A 20,679-nucleotide genomic window follows, 5' to 3' on the forward strand; every position below is an offset into this window, starting at 1 on the left:
CAGGGGTTTGATATGAATCAGATAGGTTTAATTTTTATGGGTTTAATTGCTATGAAGTTGCAACAATCACTGTAAAATTATTTTTAAGATTTACCTTCACGCAGCCCTTTCTCTGTTCATCTACATAAGAACCATTGTGGAAATGTGATGTGGATTTTCATTTTTAATCAAAGAAACAGCTGAATATTCAGGGATTTAATATGAATTGGATAGTTTATGGGTTTAATTGTTGTGGCTGTGAAGTTACAACAATCACTGTAAAATTATTTCTAAGATTTTCCTTCATGCTGCCCTTTTTCTGTTCATGTACATAAGAACTGTTGTGCAGATGTGATGTGGATTTTTATTTTTAATCCAAGAAACAGCTGAATATTTAGGGGTTTAATATGAACTGGATAGTTTATGGGTTTATTTGCTGTGAAGTTGCAACAATCACTGTAAAATTATTTTTAAGATTTACCTTCACGCAGCCCTTTTTCTGTTCACTCACATAAGAACCATTATGAAAATATGATGTGAATTTTTATTTTTAATCAAAGAAACAGCTGAATATTTGGGGGTTAATGTTCAGTCTGTTGAAATGCTGCTGCTGAGTGTGCCACTGTGCTTGTGTCCCCCCAGAACCGTCCCTCTGTGATCACCTGTGCTTCTGCCAACAACCGCAACTGCAACCTGTCCCACTGCCCCATCGCCCACAGCGCCTGCTCCGGGGCTGCCTACAGGAGACCCTCCAGCTGTAAGTGCCTGCCTGGGCTGGGGTGGGACAGGTGGCTGCTGAGGAAGGCAGGAGCCTCCCCTGAAATGGGAAATGTAAACCCCCTCCCTCCAAATTATTGTAGTTTTGAAATTAAAGGGCTCTCGGGCAGAGATATGGGAACAAATGCAGTGATACAAACCAACCCTGCCAGGGTCAGAGCAGTGCCTGTCCCCTGTGTGTCAGGGTGGGGGCACAGCCCCATCCCAGGGGGCTCAGCCCTCCTGCAGTGCCAGCTGTGGTTCTGCTGCAGCAGGATCCTGCACAAGGGGGGAGTTTTCCTCTGCAGCTCCAGGGCTGCTGGAGATGGGCCTGCTCTCCCTCTGGGAATGCAGGGCAGGAGAAAGCTGCTCCTCTGGGAATGCAGGGGGCAAAGGCTGCTGGGGTGTCCCAAAATCTCAGATTGTATCCAGGTAGGAATGCTTCCAGCCCTCAGATTGTATCCAGGTAGGAATGCTTCCAGCCCTCAGATTGTATCCAAGTAGGAATGCTTCCAACCCTCAGATTGTATCCAGGTAGGAATGCATGGCTCCTCCCCTGGGCAGAGCATCTCCCATGGGATGATGGAATTTGATCAGCCCTGCAGGGACACTCACTGGCCATGGACAGCAGAGATCTGCTGGAGGGAGGATGGGTTTGTGGAGGAGATAAAGAGAACTGCCCCACGAACAGAGGATAACTGCCCCACCTCTGACAGATGGAAATAGCACACACACCCCCAGCACATATTGCACTGCACCCTAAGGCAGTGCCACCCTCTGGCCTGCCCTCACTGGGGTCCCAGCAGAGCAGAGTGGTCCCCACTGTGCCGTTATTGACAGGGAGAAAAGGAGGTGAAATGATGGACACCCCTTTGTCTGCTCCTGTGCCACAGCTGGAGGTACTGCTGCAGAGCTAGGGAGAGAGAGGTGTTCTTTCTTCTTGTTTTGAAAAGCTTATTTAAAAAAATAAACAAAAGCAAGCACCCCACACAGACAAATAAGTCATTATGTTTATTTTAATCCAGCTGACAAACAGCAGCCAGGGCCAGCAGATCCCCCCACGCTGTTTTTTTAGGAGCTGTAGTTTCCCCTGCTCTCTCAATGGCCAGGAGACTCTTGTGATTCAGCTGCAGTCACAGAAATCTTTCCTGCAGCCACAAATACCCTTCCAAAGCCTGGAGCCTGCACCCTGCTCTGCATGGAGAACACAAAAACCTTTGGAGGGCAGTTGCTACAGCAACCCAAGCAGGGAGCTTTAGCTTTGTGCCTTCTGTGCACATGAAATCTGCTCAGGCAGTGCTTGCTGGGAAAGCTGGGCTGTTCCTGCTCACTCTCACAGAGAGCACAGGGGAAGCTCAGCCCTTCCCTTGCAAGTCCTTTACCTGCTGGGGCAGAGCTTTAACTTGCAGCACCGCCAAAAGCTCAGGGCAGGGAGGGCTCCAGCAGCCAGGATGTGTCCATGGAGTAAAACCAGCATGATGTGGGCAGCTACCTAAAGCCCATAGCAGGGTAATTATTAGTATTTTTTATAAATAGTATTTTTTTAAAAATTTTATAAAGATCAGTATACTGTTGATAACTAGAATTGGGAGCTGAAGCAGCCCCTTGGACTCTTGGAGAAATCAATCATTGGGGGTCTCAGATGATATAAACTCACAAACTGGTGCTACTGCTCCCAGGAGAGCTGCTCCAGTGGCCATGGGAACAGGGCTGGATGTTTCCAGAAAAGATTTGTCTCCTGTCTGGTGAAGAGGTGTCTGTGCATGACACTCAGGTTTATTTTAGGATCAATCAAGCAGCGGGGCTGTGCCACGGATCCCAACAGTTCCATATATTTTTGGAAAGACAATTCTTATTAAGACAGGCAAACACTGATTCTAAATTGTAAAACTGCAGTGCTCTTATATTTAGTCTGAGGAATTACTGCAGTTCTGGGTCAAAACCTGTCTTTGAAGGCTTTTGTAGTAATCTTACAGCACTTACTGCAGTGTTCCTGATTCATTTAGTTCTGACTGCTCCCAGCACTAGTGTGTGGAGTAAGATGAAACCCTGAGCTCAGCTTTTGGCATGCTGCAGTTTAGGATGGGGTCTCCTCACACCTGACTGCTATCAGCAGGCTTGGGAGCTGATTTTAAACAACTCTTTACATCTTAACTCCATTTAAGCCTAAATATAAGTTCTGTGTGATTGTTTTGGGAGAAGGTTTCCACAGAATTGGAGCTGGAGCTGTTAGTTGCCTGAGGGACAAATACAATTACATATAAATGCTCACCTGTACCAGGTCACAGAAATGTAAAAATTTTTAATTCCTTTTTTTTTTTTTTTCCATTTTAACTCCTTCCTTCCCACCTCCTTGCCTACCCCTTTCACTCCCAGGTCTGTAAGGGTGTGAGGAAGGCCATCTTAGAGACAGGGACTTGTGGTGACAGGGCATTAAGCTATAGGGGAGATGCTTTGGAGCCCTTCTGCTCTGGAGGTGTAGAAGGCCCTGGGGAGAGCTCAGAGCCCCTGCCCATTTCTAAAAGGGCTCCAGGCAAGCTGGGGAGGGACTGGGGACAAGGCCCTGGGGTGGTGGGATAAGGGGAATGGCTTCCCATGGCGCAGAGGGCAGGGTTGGATGGGATCCATGGCAGGGTGGGCAGGCAGGTGAGCAGCTTTGCTGCCCCTGGATCCCTGGCGGTGCCCAAGGCCGGGCTGGACACTGGGGCTGGGAGCACCTGGGACAGCGGGAGGTGTCCCTGCCATGGCAGGGGGTGGTTAAACTTTAAGGTCCTTCCAAGCCAAACCCTTCCAAGATGCTGTGAGAGCAGGCAGGCCGAGGTGCGGTGTGCAGGGTTTGAGTGCCCCTCTGCTGCTGTCCCCACAGCCACCACTGCGTGCGACCCGGTGGTGGAGGAGCACTTCCGCAGGAGCCTGGGCAAGAACTACAAGGAGCCCGAGCCGGTGGCGAACTCGGTGTCCATCACGGGCTCGGTGGATGACCACTTTGCCAAAGCCCTGGGGGACACGTGGCTGCAGATCAAGGCCGCCAAGGACGCCGTGGGCAGCAGCCCCGAGGCGGCAGCGGCGCGGCGGGGCCAGGCGTCCCCCTCGTCACACATGGTCAGCCACAACCACTCGCCCTCCGTGGTGTCCTGAGGACAGCGCCCTTCCCGCCGCACGGGAGCTGCATGGTTTGACTGAGCTTGGAACAAGTGCTTCGGTAGTGCTGGGGAGGGGAGGTTAGTTTGCCACACACGGTTTTGTGTACTCACTTTGTTGTTTTTTGGGTTTTTTTTGTTGTTGTTTTTGTAAAAGGGTGCCCTTAAAGACGATAGCAGGAACTATTTCATAAAGATTCGTATGATGTAGCATCCTTTTCTTCCTGCCTCAATTACCAAAGAAACCTCTGATGCAAATCTGCTGCCCCTTAAAAAAATAATGCACGCTAATCCACAAAAGCCATTACACTTAGTTGGTTGACCCAAGTGCTTTTTTTTTTTGCTTTTCTTAGCTTCTCAAGACTAGAATTTGTCTGGTTTGCTTACATTGCTTTTTTTTTTTTTTCCCTCTGTGAAGTAATTTTGTATGTATATACTTGAAAAGAACTGTCATGTATGATTTGCACTATTGGAGGAGGACTGAAGTTGCACAGCAACTTTCTGGAAGAGGCTAAATATTTTGAGGGCAAACTGCTGAAAAAAGGGTTTAAGGATGACATTTCTATCAGTTTGATTTTTCTTAGAGCAAAACAGCTTTGGAAGGGGAAGTCTCATACAGGTTATAGGTCTTTCTCTCTTTAGATTTCAGGTGCTTAGTGCTTGCAACTGGACTGCATAATTTACAGAACACGGGCATTTTTTCCTAAACACTGCAGTTTGTTAGAATAGAGCTGAGGTTGGAGGGTTCCATAGTGCTTAACGATGCATGTTTTATGAAAAATAGCTGGTATCTATTAATGTATAGACAGTAAGAATCATAATACTTATTAGCTTCTCTTCAGAATTAGTTTATTTTTGTCAGTAACAACCCTAGATATACTTACTGCTGGTACAGTTGTACTCTATGATATTTGTATTTGCTATTCACTTTAGTGGCAGCAGCACCGAGGGCAGCTCAGGACAGGCCTCGTGCAGCACTGCTGCTTCACAGGGATCTGCTTCCCAACCCCCAGTCTGTGTAATCCACCCTGAACTAGCTGCAGGAACTGCTACCCTTACACATCTTGGCTGGACAACAGATTGTTACAGTTTGTGAAAGATGATCTTTGCATTTGTTTCTTTTATTTTGTTTTTTTTTTAAGCCTATCCATCAGCCTACGCCAAGTCGCAGCATACATTCCTCCAGTAGGTTTTATACAGGTATTACTGCATTTATTATCATTTGCTATATTAATAGCTACTAACTAGAAATTAGGCAGTAGAGGCAGGCATAAAACCACAGCTGTGCTAGTGCTAAGAGCTTCTCTTCTTCTTGTTAAGTGTAACTACTCTCCCCAGTACATTCCATCTTCCCAGGACAGTTGCAGCCAGGGCTTGGTTTTTATACTGGGCCCCTTGAAAGGATGGGCTCAGTGTAGGAGGTGAGAACTGGTTGGAAGATGAACTCCACGTGATGTATTATGGACTATGTTACAGTATTGGGTCCATTGTGGCTTTTATTTTATGCTTTTTTGGTTTGTTTTGTTTTTTTTTTTAAAGTTAAGCTATTTAATTTGGAAAAGGTGCAGGGTAGAAAGAGATCGGGAGATTATTGGCTCTTACTCTTGGTGAGAAGGTGGCTGCTCGGTTTTCTTTAAAAAAATGAAAAAAAACCCACAAAAAAAAAAAAAAACCACCCAACACCTAAGCCCCCCAGTTTTACACATTTCACTACCATCTTACTGGGTAGTCAACGCTTCCTTGCTTTGGCATTCAGTACCCTACTCTCTGTAGGAAGATTGTTAAAAGAACACTTTTTTATATAGGTAACTTTAAGACCATCGTTACGCTGTGCGTAAAGAATGTACAGAGAAATTTGTAGGTATTTTTTGAGGAACAATTAATTTGTTAATGATATGTAGCTATTTAATTTTTCCCTTTCCTTTATTGTAATCATTCTTTTTTTTTTTTTTCGTTCGTTCGTTTGGAGAAAAAAGTTGATCTTTTTTTTTTTTTTTTTGTTGTAGATTTGTCTGTAATACAGTAAAAAGTGCAGGAACACAGTTATTCTATGAGGACACTGCATTAGCATTAATAGCCACTCGTTTGTTATTGCTACAGGCTACTGAGCAGTATAACAGTCAATACTAATACTGTAGATGGACTCTGTGGAAAATGTGACTCCTCTATTTCTTTGTAAACACAAATAAGATAATGTTTTTAAAGCTAATATTTTCAATAATAGCTGTTTTACAAGGTTACATTTACTTATCTGAGATAGGTAAATGGATTTGAGGGCAATAAAGATTTAATGTGCTACGTCCAGTAAAGCAGATACTGGGCACAACAATGTCACGAAAGCCAAAGGGTTGGGGGGAGGTGGAAGGACACTAAACTGAACTCACCATCATGAGACGTGGTGAAGCTTCTTCACAGAGCCAGGTTATCTACAGTTCAGTTTGAAAGATTCTCTCTGTGTTTGTAAATCTGTAATATACCATTCTTTTGTGGCCTTGTTTCACCTGGAAAAAAAAAAAAAAAGGTTTGGCAGGCCATCTTTTTTTTTTGTACTTAAAAGTAGCCTTAAAGAACAATAAAGTGCTCTTAAATCACAGGTGTGTTCCTAAGCCTCTGTGTTGCCTGGTGCAAACCTCTGGCCACGTTCTGCCTTCCTTCCAAGCATCCCTACCTTTTTTAGGACCATAACCCCACTAGTGGGGCTGCCACAGCCACAGTCTGCAGTTCAGGGGGATTTTCCCTACAAGAGTGTGTCAGGAAATCCTTCACAGCAATAAAAACCCTGCTGCTGCCTCAGCAGCTGTGCTGGGCCTTGAGGAACTCACCTGGACTGGGGCTGGTTTGGAAACACCAGCTGGTGCTGCATTTCTGTTCCTGAATTGATCAATTTTGTGGCATTTTGTTTGTCCCTCAGCTTTTTCAGGGAATCCTTCCTTGGTGGAAAACAGCTGAATTTCACATGTCAACATCCACTGTCCTCTGGTCCAGGTGAGCATTCCAATGGCACTGGAGATGGTTAATCCTTAAAAAGTGGCTGTAATTACCTGAGTTTGAGAAAACCCCGTGAACCAGGCAAGAAAAGGGGCTCCAAAATGGAAAAAAAGCTCTAAAAGGAAGGAGACACAAAGTTCCTGTTGGCTCAGCGGGGTTTGGAGACATGGCAGGGCTGGCTCAGGGTGAGGGGGATGCCATGAGGACACTGCAGGAGGGTTGGTGGAACACATCTGAAACACCTCCCTGGGAAGAGGCTCAGATCCCTGCTGGGAGGGTGTGGGAGGCAAGCCAAGGACACCCCTCAGGCCTCCCAAGGGAGCTGCTGGCCCTGCAGGGAGAGGGAAAACATCCCTGCACCAACGATTTGGGGGCTCCACGACACAGGCCAGGCACATTGCTGTCTCCCAGGTCAGTAACTCACAGCAAACTCCAGTTCCTGCATGGCAAAAGGGTTTTTCTGACTGGCACCAGGGAGAAACCAGCCCAGACACACAGGATTTCATCAAGTGCCCCAGTGTTTGTGGTGGCATCTTCTGGGAGCTGAATGAGAGGCACCTCCCAGCTGTGCCTTCAGTCCCACACACACATAAATCCTGATTTCAGCACAACCACCATTTCCATGTCAGAAAGGAGAGCTGACAGCACAAGGACCCTGAGGGATGCACAGCTCGGGCAGTGAATGCACTTTGGATGCATTTCAGACTGGACTGGGTGTGAGAATCACCTGTGCAGACCAATCCAGCATTTCAGACTGGACTGGGTGTGAGAATCACCTGTGCAGACCAGTCCATGCAGGGGACAGCAGTGCTGCTGTGAGCAGGAGTGGTGGCACAGGTCCCAGCCCTGTGACACCCCCAGCAGCATTGCCAGTGTCATTTGTGCACTGCCCTTGGCCCAGGGGGCTGCTGATGCTGTCTTTGGATCCTGCTTGAAATGTAAAACCCTCTGATGCTCCTGGGCCCAGCCCCAGGTGTGTTCCCAGGTCTCCAGCTCGCTTCCCTTGGCAGACAGGGGTTCCACAGCTGGATTCCAAGGTATGATCAAGCACATTTTATCCCTGACCAGCTCTTGGTAGAAATGATATCCATTTAATTATTGTTTTAACCTCTTTTGAAATGGCAACACTCTGCCCCTCTCTGGAACAGCTGCCTCAAGTGCCTTCCTGGGTGTAAGACAGCCAAGGTCATTTCAATGTGTATTTTTGAGGTGCAGTGGGAGCAGTGCTGAGCAGCAGCCCGTTCCCAGCACAGTCCCTGCTCCTGAGCTGCCCCTTCCCTGTGGCCACCATCCTGCTGCATCCCCATCCCCAGGGAGCAACCCCAGAGAGGAAATTCTCCTTTGGGAAGGGTCAGGAGCCCAGTTCAGACAAGGAGGGACAGGCTCAGGGTTTTAGGGCTGCTAATTGCTGTGGCACTTGGGCATCCACAGCCAGGGAATGGGGTCAGTTACACCTGGATATTCCTGCAATGCATTTGTGTTGTAGCAGAGCTGGAAAAATCAGAATTTCTTTCCCCACGGGCTCATTTCACATCATGACAAAGCAGTTACTGCCACATTTCACTGCAGTCACACGAGACCCTCTCAATGTTTTCTTGCTCAGCCAGTTTCACTGCTCACTGCTGCGCTGTTCAGTCAAATTTTACTTTTTATTTTGCTAAGCAGCAGCTTTCTTAAATGCCAGGGAGAACATCTGTCTCCTCTCCATCACATAGAGCCACAGAGGCATCTGTCAGCACCAGGCTGTGTCAGCCAAACCCTGCTACATGTCATAGCCAAAAAGCTGCTTATCTTCCAAGTGTTCTCTCAGTTTGGGGAAATGCTCTGCACACAGAGCCCTTCTGAGAGCCTCTGCTAGCTGGGCAACCAAGGTTCCCTTTTTTAAACCCAGGAAAACACAAAGCTCTGATCTCCAGCTTCCTGAAAACAGTCAAACACTCTGGGCTGAGCTGTGTTAATGACAGCTGGCTTGTGTGTTAACACATAAACAATGCACCACTGGGGTTAGAGTAGTTCTAGGGAGTTTAAAAATACAGGATTTTTTTTCTTTCAGTGGAAAAAAATGATTCAACACATTAAAAAAAAAATGTTTCCCAGGCTAAGCCTAAAGCTCTGCTCTCTGCCACACTGCAATATTCAATATGCCATATTACCTGGTTTTTATGAGGGGGGATGTAGAGTTGAAAATAGTGGGAAGAACTAACAATACCCACAGATCAAAGCAAGGCCTTTTCCTTTTCCTTTTCCTTTTCCTTTTCCTTTTCCTTTTCCTTTTCCTTTTCCTTTTCCTTTTCCTTTTCCTTTTCCTTTTCATTTTCCTTTTCTTTTTCCTTTTCTTTTTCCTTTTCTTCCTTTTCCTTTTCCTTTTTTCCTTTTCCTTTTTTCCTTTTCCTTTTCCTTTTCCTTTTCCTTTTCCTTTTCCTTTTCCTTTTCCTTTTTTCCTTTTTTCCTTTTCCTTTTTTCCTTTTCCTTTTCCTTTTCCTTTTCCTTTTCCTTTTCCTTTTCCTTTTCCTTTTCCTTTTCCTTTTCCTTTTCCCTTCCAAGGGATGAGTTCTTGGGCTCCTGCTAAGAAAATCCTACAGAAAATCTCAGTTTATCAACTTCCCCAGAAGAAAGTGTGGGTGACTTCAAACAGCCCCCCAGGGAACAAAGGCTTTTCTCTTGAATTCCCTGACGTACCTGGAGTGAAGCTGATGCAATTTTGACTCCTCACAGGCTCTGAGGAGTCCCTGGCCCTGTCCTGTTCCATGCCCTGACACAAACACACCTGCTCAGGAAACACTCCCCAAATCAGAGCTGCTAAAAATAAAGTCACCCTCTGCTGTGAAGCTTTTCACCTTAACACCAACCTTTTGGCACTTGTCTCTCCTTCCCAGTGGCTCTCATACCTCCCTCAGGAAATGGAAAATCAAGATGAAAAGAGGTCATTTATTAACCTGCAAGCCCCATTAATAAAATAACAGTAATGGCCAGCAGATCTGGCTGTTAAATGCAAGCAATATTCTCATTTTTCCCCTAGAACTCAGCACATTAATACACAGGTACAGAATTCACCTTTTGCTGTGAGAAAGCCCCAAGGATACATCAGGAAAGTGCCCAGAGGAAAACAACATCTAAAAGCACTCCAGACATTTTCTTTGCTGTGATCAAGATGTGACTGGCTGAGCACAGGGCTCAGAATCACCAGCCACAGGAAGGTAAAATGCACTTCAGCTTTTAAAGACCTTGCATAAATTGTCTTATTTCAGAGCTCTTTGTTGTGCTCCCCTCCTCTGATTCAGCTGATTCAGCCTCCAGCTCCCTGGTCTGGGCAAAGTAATTAATGTCATTAACTCAAACGTGGAGTTTTCAGGTGGGAAAATGAAGAAAAAAACCCAAGAACTGCAAAGCCACCATTGAAAACAATCCCAGGGCTTGTTGGAAGGATTTCCTCACAACAGAAAACGCTGCTTTGGTTGCTGCCAGGCTGACAAATGCAGGCTGTGAGTCAAGCTCTGACCTTTCAGGATGATGCAAAATCAGCAGCAGTAAATCAAACCCCGACTCTGCTGACACGTCTGTACCTCCGAGTGATTCATCCCACAAATAAACAATTTTCTGCCTGGAGATGCAGGAAGGGCACTGTGGGATTCTCCTCCTGCTCTGCCCTGTGGCAGCTGAGCTCTGGGTGCAGTTTTGGTCCCACCAATTCTCACAGGAAATGTGAAAAGCGCTGGGGCAAAGGCTGAGGATCAAACTCAGCAGAGATCATTTATGACAGAGGGAAGGCAGGAAATATTCCCTGGTTAGAGGGAAAGGTGGATGCTTTTTACTGCCCCATGGCAGATCCATCCCCTCTCCACCCTGGGACACATCCCCAAACAAACCCCATGGATTTCCCTGAGAGAAATTCATTTTACCAGCACAGCTCACACATCACTCTGGGCTTTGGAGGCTTCTTCACACAATTCCCCAGCCATCCAAAAATTGATTTTCTGCCTTTCTACAGCTGAAGAGCAGATACAGAGCGTTGCTTTTCTATTGCTGGCACAAATCTCCAGTGCTGTTTGCCCTGCACAGACCCAGGGACAGCAAACAGAGCAGCATCAGTGCCTGCAGAGCTCTCTTGCCATCAGATATTGGAGTTATAACTCATGTGAGCAATTCTAGGGGATGTCTCACAACTGTTTTGTGCACTCCCAGCACTCAGAAAATATTTCACCCCGATTTTTCAGGAGGGGAATGGGAATCAGGTTGTTGTGAATGATGACATTTGGAGTTGATTCTGTTCTTCAGGCATTTAGCTTCACATTTTCGAGTCTTTTTGACACGGCCGCAAAACAGATGGGTTCATTTTGAAATGAAAGAAAAAAGAAAACAGATCCTTGGGAATTGGAGGAGCACAAAACAACAAAACCCCAGCTCTGGGAGAGCAGCAGCATTCTGAGAGTTGAGAAAGCTGCAATTTACCCAGACTGGTGAAAAGCAAAGCTTCTCCCCTCAGGAAACCTCCACTGCTGAGCTCTGCATCCCCAAAGTGGGAACCAGCTCCAGTCCAACCTCAAAGGCAAACACTGCCAGAGCTCCCACCCTGGATGGGGTTTGGGGAGCCCAGGGATTGCTCACTGAGCTACAAAATCACCAGGGAACCCTCCAGATTTGTATTTATTTATTCATTCTGCTCCAGCAAATCTGTTCCTTGGATTGCTGTGTAGGTACAAATTCAGAACAACATTCCTGAGAGCACCAGAGGAGCTGGGTGGCAAGAGGGAAATTGCACTTCATTTCTGCACAGGGGAGCTGAGAGCTGCCTGGGAGCCTCTGAAACCTCACAGCCACAGCTCCCTGGAGCTCCAGAAAACCTGGAAACTCCAAAATATGAAATAAAATAAAATAAAATAAAATAAAATAAAATAAAATAAAATAAAATAAAATAAAATAAAATAAAATAATTGATGGTGAGCCTCAGGAGAGCTCCCCAGAGACAAAGGGATGGGCCAAGGCTGGGGGATGAAGTGGGGACAATACCTGTGCTGGGAAAGCTCCAAACTGGGCTCCATCCAGCTGCTGCTCCTGCCTCTCCTCCAGGCTCCTCCTCTTCTGCCTCTCCACACCTCCCATCCAGAGCTGGAGCAAGGCAGGGAAGGAAAACGTGAACGTGGAAGGACAAAAGAATTGCTGGAGCTTCCCCACAGCAGAGATGTGGGGCAGTGGCTGAGGCTTTCAAAGGATTTCTCAGTTCATTTGCTCTTCTCTCATAATGGAAGTTTTGTACTTTTTTTTATTTCTTAGTGAAAAGTTTAGCTGGGGAAAAGAGCCAATGACAACACTGGGAAAGGTTTGTAAAACACAGAAATATCAGCAACACCCCTGTAGAGCCCAACAAATTACAGGTCATGGCAACTTATTTACACTTTGTGCTGAGTTCACTCAGGAAGTGAACAAATCCCCTTTTTTTTTCTCTCCTCTGGAGAATATTTATAATATGTGATCAGGATTAAGAAATGCTTGTTAATTAAGAGTTATTATTTTTTAAAAATCCAAACCAAACTCTTACTGGCTTCTGAATTCTGTTCCATTCCCAAAGTCAAGGCACACCAAATGAATCCAAAGCTTGGGTTCCTGGGGAGAGGAATTGCAGTGCCAGTGCAGGCTGGGAGGACTCAGCCACCATTCCTGCTCCTCTCAGCCGGGGTTTCCGAGCTCTTTGACCTCAACTCCAGCTGAGTGTGGATCCCAACCCCTCTGGGATCACTGGGACAAAGCCAAGCTGCTGGCACTGAGAGGGGAAACAAACACCACCAGCCTCAAAACCTGAAATCCCCTTTAAACAAGAGCATTCAAATGACATTTCCCTTCCTGATGTTTGTGTCCCACGAGAACAGCAAAGCTCTTTGGGGACTTTGGGGACCCCTCTCCATTTCTGATTTGTCCCACGAAGCCCAGTGCCCAGAGCACACCTGCAGGAAGAGCCAGACTGAAACAGAGAGCAGCCAGGAGGTCACAGCAGCTTTATTTATTCCTCTTTCACACACAGAACTTCGAAAAACACATGCCTGGGGCAACATTGTCTTTACATTTGACATCAGGCTTCTCTCAGGACCCAGAACCCAGTGGATTCCAGTGAGCAGCAACTCCTGGAGCTCCTGCCCAAATTCAGCTGCAAGGCAGGGACAGGGGGAGAGGGGAGGCAGAGCTGCATCCCCCCCACAATCTGCACTGTTCACTCTCTTGCCAAACCCTCCGAAGCAGCTCAGACCCTCGGGGCTTTTCCTGCCTCTCACAGCCCAGAGAGCTCCGGGCAGACAAAGAACCTCCTCCCCTTCCCGTGGCCGTGGCAGTCACAGGGAGGACAAAGGGGCTTTAAATAGCAGTGCTTTCAAAAAGCCCAATAATCTTTCAAAAAGCCCAGAAATCTTTCCAAAAGCCCAGTAAACTTTCAAAAAGCCCAGTAACCGTTCAAAAAGCCCAGTAATTCACGGCATTGCACTCCAAACTAGGACACCTTGCCTTGGAAAATGTCTGGATTCACCTACAACTAAAGGAAGAGAATAATGGAGAAGCTGTGGTCATCCTCTGAGTCGTGCTGTGCTGCACGTCCCCACGTCCTGAGGGTCATCCCCCTGACACCCCAGTGACATTTCAGTCCCATTCTTCTCCAGGATCAGGTATTTTGTTATTCTCTGCTCCCACAGGGCTTTTAGGAGTTGCTATCTTGAAGTAATCTCACTGAATCTCTTAATGACATTTCCAAATACCATCCCCAGGAAAAGCAATGATCCCGTCGTGGCTGGAAGTGGAAGCAGGATCTGTCCAGCCACAGGGCAAAGTGGGACCTGCTCCAGCCCTGCCTTGAAATCAGGCCTGAAAAAGCCGGGCCTAAGTTTGTGGGGCTGCTAAACTCAACTGAGTTCATAGGGCAGAATTTACAGCTCAGTCCTCTTAACTACTGTGACAGTGACAGTGACAGTGACAGTGACACAGTGACAGTGACACAGTGACACAGTGACACAGTGACAGTGACACAGTGACACTGACAGTGACAGTGACACAGTGACAGTGACACAGTGACACAGTGACACAGTGACACAGTGACATTGGCAGTGGCAGTGACACAGTGACACAGTGACAGTGACACAATGACAGTGGCAGTGACACCGTGACAATGGCAGTGACAGTGACACAGTGACACAGTGACACAGTGACAGTGACAGTGACACAGGGACAGTGACACAGTGACAGTGACACAGGGACAGTGACAGTGACACAGGGACAGTGACACAGACACAGTGACATAGTGACAGTGACAGTGACACAGTGACAGTGACAGAGTGACACAGTGACAGTGACAATGACACAGTGACAGTGGCAGTGAAAGTGACACAGTGACAGTGACACAGTGACACCGTGACAGTGACACAGTGACAGTGACAGTGACACAGTGACACAGTGACAGTGGCAGTGAAAGTGGCACAGTGACAGTGACACAGTGACAGTGACAGTGACACAGTGACAGTGACACAGTGACAGTGACACAGTGACACAGTGACAGTGGCAGTGAAAGTGGCGCAGTGACAGTGACACAGTGACAGTGACAGTGACACAGTGACAGTGACACAGTGACACAGTGACACAGTGACAGTGACACAGTGACACTGACAGTGACACAGTGACAGTGACAGTGACACCGTGACAATGGCAGTGACAGTGACACAGTGACACAGTGACAGTGACAGTGACACAGTGACAGTGACACAGTGACAGTGACACAGTGACAGTGGCACAGTGACACAGTGACAGTGACACAGTGACAGTGGCAGTGACAGTGACAGCAGCACAGTGACACAGTGACAGTGACAAAGTGACAGTGACACAGTGACAGTGACAGTGACACAGTGACAGTGACAAAGTGACAGTGACACAGTGACAGTGACAGTGACACAGTGACAGTGACAAAGTGACAGTGACACAGTGACAGTGACAGTGACACAGTGGCAGTGACACAGTGACAGTGGCAGTGACAGTGGCAGTGACACAGTGACAGTGACAGTGACACAGTGACATAGTGACAGTGACACAATGACAGTGACGGTGACACAGTGACAAGTGACAATGATACAGTGACACATTGACAGTGACACAGTGACAGTGACACAATGACAATGACACAGTGACAGTGACACAGTGACAGTGACGGTGACACAGTGACACAATGACAATGACACAGTGACAGTGACACAGTGACAGTGACACAGTGACAGTGGCAGTGACCTGGTGGCCAAGGGCTGCCGGCCCGGCAGCAGCAGTGTCACAGCTGTGTCACCCCAGGCCCGCCCGCTGCCCCCCTGCCCTGGGGACACCCACAGTGCCCAGGGCTGTCCTGGAGCAGCCCCTCTGCCCTGGGCACTGCAGGGACAGGGCTGGCAGAGCCACCTCCCTGCCCAGGAGGGGACAGCAGTGACAGGACACCTTCTAAGGACACCTTGTTGGCACTGCCTCCAAAACAACGCTGGGAAGCCACGCTCAGACCTTTCCCTGCTGTCCCCTGGTCCCTTCTACAGATGGAATGAAGTTCAGTGTTCAGCAGCAGAACCTCTGCAGAGGCCAGACTGCAGTGATTTAATTCAGAACCAGCTGCTGGATAAATGTGGATCTCCCATCTGTGTCACTGAAGGAAAAGGGGAGCCACAGCCTGGTTATTGAGCCTTCAACGTGGCAACAGAACAGCACTTCTGACCCAGGGTAACTGAGGATAAAGCTCAGAGGGATTATTGACAAATTATCAATAAAAGAAAAATGAGAGAAAGAAAACTCTCATTTTAGACACCTCTTGTTGGCACTGCCTCCAAAACAATGCTGGGAAGCCACGCTCAGACCTTTCCCTCCCCTCCCCTGCCCCCTTCTCCAGGGGGAATGAAGTTCAGTGTTCAGCAGCAGAGCCTCTACAGAGCCAGGCTGCAGTGATTGCATTCAGAACCAGCTGCTGGATAAGCATGGATCTCCCATCTGTGTCACTGAAGGAAAAGGGGAGCCACAGCCTGGTTATTGAGCCTTCAACGTGGGAACAAAACACTTCTGACCCAGGAGAACTGAGGATAAAGCTGTGAGAGATAACTGACAAATTATCAATAAAAGTAAAATGAGAGAAAGCAAACTCTCATTTTAAAGACACCTCATGTTGGCACTGCCTCCAAAACAACCCTGGGAAGCCACGCTCACACCTTTCCCTCACCTGCTCCCTTCTCCAAAGGGAATGAAGTTCAGTGTTCAGCAGCAGAGCCTCTGCAGAGCCAGGCTGCAGTGACTGCATTCAGAACCAGCTGCTGGATAAGCATTGATCTCCCATTTGAAGTCACACTGGAAATTCCAGCAATTCCAAAGGCTCAGATGTGGATCCTGGGAATGGCAGGGCAGCCTCAAGGAATGAAACCCCCCCATGCCTCCCCCCTCAGGCACAAAAATCCTCAGAGCAGGGCTGGGAGCGTTCAAAGCCAAGGCAGGAGCCCTGTTTGGGAAGGCAGCAGTTCCAAGGGGGATGCTGGTGATGTCATGGCATTTAAACCTGGCCTGACTCACAGGTTCCTCAGGAAGTGGCAACACCTACGGAATTGCTGGATAAAAGTCAGCTTTGGAAGCACAAAATGAAAAAAAAAAAAAAACAAACAAAAACACTCCCAGACAAAGCAAAAACCTCCAGGAAAAACGTGCCTGCTTTAGAGAATCCCTCCCTGCTGATGTGGGGGAAGTCTGGGAGTGGAGATGGACTGGGAGTGGAGATGGACTGGGAATGGACTGGGAGTGGAGATGGACTGGGAGTGGAGATGGACTGGGAATGGACTGGGAATGGACTGGGAGTGGAGATGGACTGGGAGTGGAGATAGACTGGGAGTGGAGATGGACTGGGAATGGAGACAAACTGGGAATGGAGATGGACTGGGAGTGGACTGGGAGTGGAGATGGACTGGGAATGGAGATGGACTGGGAATGGACTGGGAGTGGAGATGGACTGGGAATGGAGATAGACTGGGAATGGACTGGGAATGGAGATGAACTGGGAATGGACTGGGAGTGGAGATGGACTGGGAGTGGAGATGGACTGGGAATGGAGATGGACTGGGAATGGACTGGGAATGGAGATGAACTGGGAATGGACTGGGAGTGGAGATGTACTGGGAGTGGAGATAGACTGGGAATGGACTGGGAGTGGAGATGGACTGGGAATGGAGATGGAGTGGGAATGAAGGTGTGAATGGAGATGAATTAGAAATGGAGATGAACTGGGAATGGAGATGGACTGGGAATGGAGATGAAGGTGGAGGTCACTGAGACCCTTCCTGCAGAGACCCTGCAGCACTGGGGGTGTGGGGAGAGAGGGAAAAGGAAAAGAAAGAGGAAGGAAAGGACACCAAAACCCATCAAACCCCAGAGTTCAAAGGCTCTCAGAGCACAGACATGGAAGGTTCCCTCCTTCCCTCCTAGAGAGGAAACAATCCCAGCAGCTCTGCTCCAGGCAGCTCCAGCCTGCACTGGGTTTCCTCTGGGAAGCAAAACCATTCCAGCAAGGAGCCTCCAGCCTGCATCTCACACGCCTTGAAGCTGCAGGATGCACCAGTGCAGCTCCTGAGAGGTGACTCAAGACCAGCAGAAGACCCTGAAGACCACGAGAGAAATGAAGGCAGAGCCCTCCAGCTGTGCAGTTTGGTGTGTCCCCTGTCCTGGCTCTGCAGGGCAGAGCAGGATTTCACTGACAGACCAAGCAGTGAATCATCCTGCTGGGATCTTGCACAAGCCCAGAGTCCCAGTGCCAGGGCTGAAGTTCCACACGAGCCTGAGCTTTTGCATGCTCAGACTACTGAAGCAGCAACCCACAGCCAAGGAATGCAAGAACAGAAAGGAACTGGATGGGAGAGGAGGGAATGACGAGGAATCATGTTTGAAAACTCCTTGATTTGGAGCAGCAGAGCTGCTCCTGTCCTTTGCTGCTAGCTCACTGCAATATTTTATTCAGAATTTGACATTTTTTGCATTGAAAATGAAAGGCAGGTGTGACCTTCACTGCAGGGACAAAGCCCATTGTGCTTCCTCTCGGGGTCCTCCACAAACATCCAGGCAGGAGCAGAGGAAACAGCACTGGGGGGGATGGATGGAAGGGCTGGTGCTCCCTGCCAGCCAGGAAACACAGCCCAGGCTGTTTTTAGCACTCCTGATTGTCCCTTCTCTCCCTCAGCCTGAGGAGCCACAATGGCAAGGCAGCTCTGGCTTGATTCAGCAGGAGGAAGCTGTGCTGGTTAAATTCTGACAAACAACTGGTGAGTTCTGAGAATCTATCCTAAATAATCCCACTGCACTTGAGAAAGTGCTGAGTTACAACAGGCTGATAGTGTAATTAGTGAGGCTGCAATTAGAGCTTGAATTAAACACAGCTGGAGCAGTCACCTGCATCCTCCTCCTGGGCTGAGATCACCTGGGCTGGGAAATGAGGTGGGAAAAGTGCTGCCCCAAGCCATGGAATAGCTGAAGGTGCTGGAAGCAGAGCCCTGCCACCCCAGCTTGGAGCTGCTCATTCTTCTGGGAGGAGCTGCAGCCTGGCCAAAATCACCCTCAGGTGACTCAGTCAGGGATTCCTGTCCAAGCTGCACTGGGGGAAGGATGAGCATTGCTGGGCACTTCTGACCCAGGAGAACTGAGGATAAAGCTCAGAGGGATTATTGACAAATTATCAATAAAAGTAAAATGAGAGAAAGAAAACTCAATAAGCTGTTAGGGTATTTTTACTTCTAAACCTGCCAAGTGCTGCACAGGTAAGAAAATGAACTTTCCAGAAGTGATTGTGCTGGGGAGCTGAAGAGGCAGCAGAGAGGGCAGCTCCAGGTGAATTTCAGCCCTAAAGCAGGGCCTGAGTGGTGGTTTGGAGAAGGGAAGGAGAGCTGGAAATGGGGCAGGGTTTCCATGGGTTGGCAATTCACACCCTGGCACAGTGCAAAGTCCTCCTAGGGCAGCATTTCTGCCTTTCCCAACAGTTAATCCAGGTGCTCTGCAGGAGCAAAGGTGCTCAACAGCCTCTGGGAGGAAAGTTCCATTCTGGCAGGATATGCATGAGCACATCAGCTGCACTGAAAGGGAAATAAAAGCACAAGAAAAAAAAGGAATTAATGAAGGCAAATGGTAACAGGCTGGAGACATCTTCCAGACTCTGTTCCTTATGAAGTCAGCTAAAATTTCCCATGTTGCAAATTCTTCTTTTATGGCTCTCCTTGGAGCATAAACGCTCACTTGTTTCTAAGGAAAGCCTTGCATTGTTATTTCAAGCAGAAATTCAAAATCTGGCAGTGAAATCCCACCACTGAGCTGCTCCTGCCCCCTCTCCCTGTGTGCACCCTGAATGCCAAGTCCCAGAGCAGCAATCCCTGGGCCAGGGACACCAGAGTGGCCTGGAGCACGTGGAAGGAGCAGGCAGGCTGAAATGGATTTTCTTCTGCAAGGATGTGACAATCCTCCCTATTCCCACAGGAATTGAGAGCTGGGACTGGCCTGGAACTCTTTAAAATTCGGTTCTCCTTTGAAGAGGAACTCCATAAAAATAAACTCATGGGTTGTGTGAGAGGCAGAGTGTCCTTGGGCACCAGCAGAGACCTCACCCACCCCTGAACCCAGAGAGAATCCTGCACAGCAAACTCTGCTCCCAAAATCCATCTCAGGATCTCACTGCTTTTATGGTGGGGCTGGAAAAAGGGGATGAAACTCAAAGGGAAATTGAGAGCTGGGTGAGTCCCTTGTGGAGCTGGAAGGGCTGCAGGAACCCTGGGCCTTGATGATCAGAGGGTCTTTTCCAACCAAGTGCATCTCTGATTCCATCACCAACCCCAGCCAGACAAGTTAACAGAAATTCAGGAAGAACTGGTTCACTCAGAGGGAGAAACAAGTGCTAGCAAACGGTTCCTCAGAAATAAACCCCATTTCAGTGAGCTTTCTAAAGGAGAGCACAAGTGAAAAACTAAAATAAAGGGCTTATGAATGGCAGAGTCACTCCAGTTTGCAAACACTTCTTTGCCTCTGTTTAAGGTGAGCAGCCAGAATTTATATAAAGAAGCAAGGTCAGAGCCATGCATTCTTAAAGGGTTGGAAAGGACCTTTAGGATGATCTAGGAACATGCAGAAAGTGGGATAGGAATATCCAAGATGACAAAATGGGAATTTTAGTTTAACTCACTGGACTTCTCTGAGGACACAGGGAAGGGAGAGCATTTGTCCAAGTTCAAATTCCATGATTTTCAGGCCTGGAAGAGTCACTGCAGTTTGTGCCAGATCCCCTCCAGTGCTGCTGCCTTCTCCTGAGGCAGGATGTCCTTGGCTCCTGGGAATGCAGCTCCTCTGGGTCCTTCCCAACCAACCTGTCTGGGCCACCTCCTTGGATCCCAGTGGGATTTGGGCAAATATCCCAGAGCTGAGGGCTCCAGGCTCAGGGTGGCCACTCTGGGAAGGGCTCTGGCCACGGCTGTGGTGGCACCAGGACAGTGCCAGGTGTCCCTGAGGGAAATCCAGGGCTCCAGGGAAGGGAGCTCCCACGGAATCTCACCCTCCTCCCTCTGATGGATGTGGTTCCCACATTCCAAATCCAGAATTTGGGGTTTAGGAACACAGCAGAACACGCTGCAGGGGTGATGGAGAAGCAAAACCCCAGCTGGCCCGGGTGGGAAATCCCAGCAGGAGCTGTCCTTCATTCATTCCATCAGTCTCTTGAATGCCCAAGCACAAAAGTGGTGTCAGAGCTCTCCACTGTGACCTTCTAGCAGAATGAAACGTCCCCAGATGAGGCACAGCTGCCATAAAATGCCAG

General features: G+C 48.2%; 1 protein-coding gene across 1 annotated transcript in view; it reads left to right on the forward strand.

Annotated features, from left to right (window-relative positions):
* VGLL4 (vestigial like family member 4) overlaps positions 1-6,450 on the forward strand; it is a 47,826-nt gene extending 41,376 nt beyond the window's left edge. Inside the window, exons 4-5 of the mRNA XM_084214759.1 lie at positions 622-736; positions 3,602-6,450. Of these exons, the coding sequence (XP_084070885.1) occupies positions 622-736; positions 3,602-3,873 (387 nt within the window). The 3' untranslated portion in view covers positions 3,874-6,450. The remainder of the gene's footprint in view (positions 1-621; positions 737-3,601) is intronic.
* Positions 6,451-20,679: the final 14,229 nt, after the last annotated feature.

This window comes from Fringilla coelebs (assembly GCF_963513975.1).
Source record: "Fringilla coelebs genome assembly, chromosome: 13".
Lineage (NCBI taxonomy): Eukaryota > Metazoa > Chordata > Aves > Passeriformes > Fringillidae > Fringilla > Fringilla coelebs.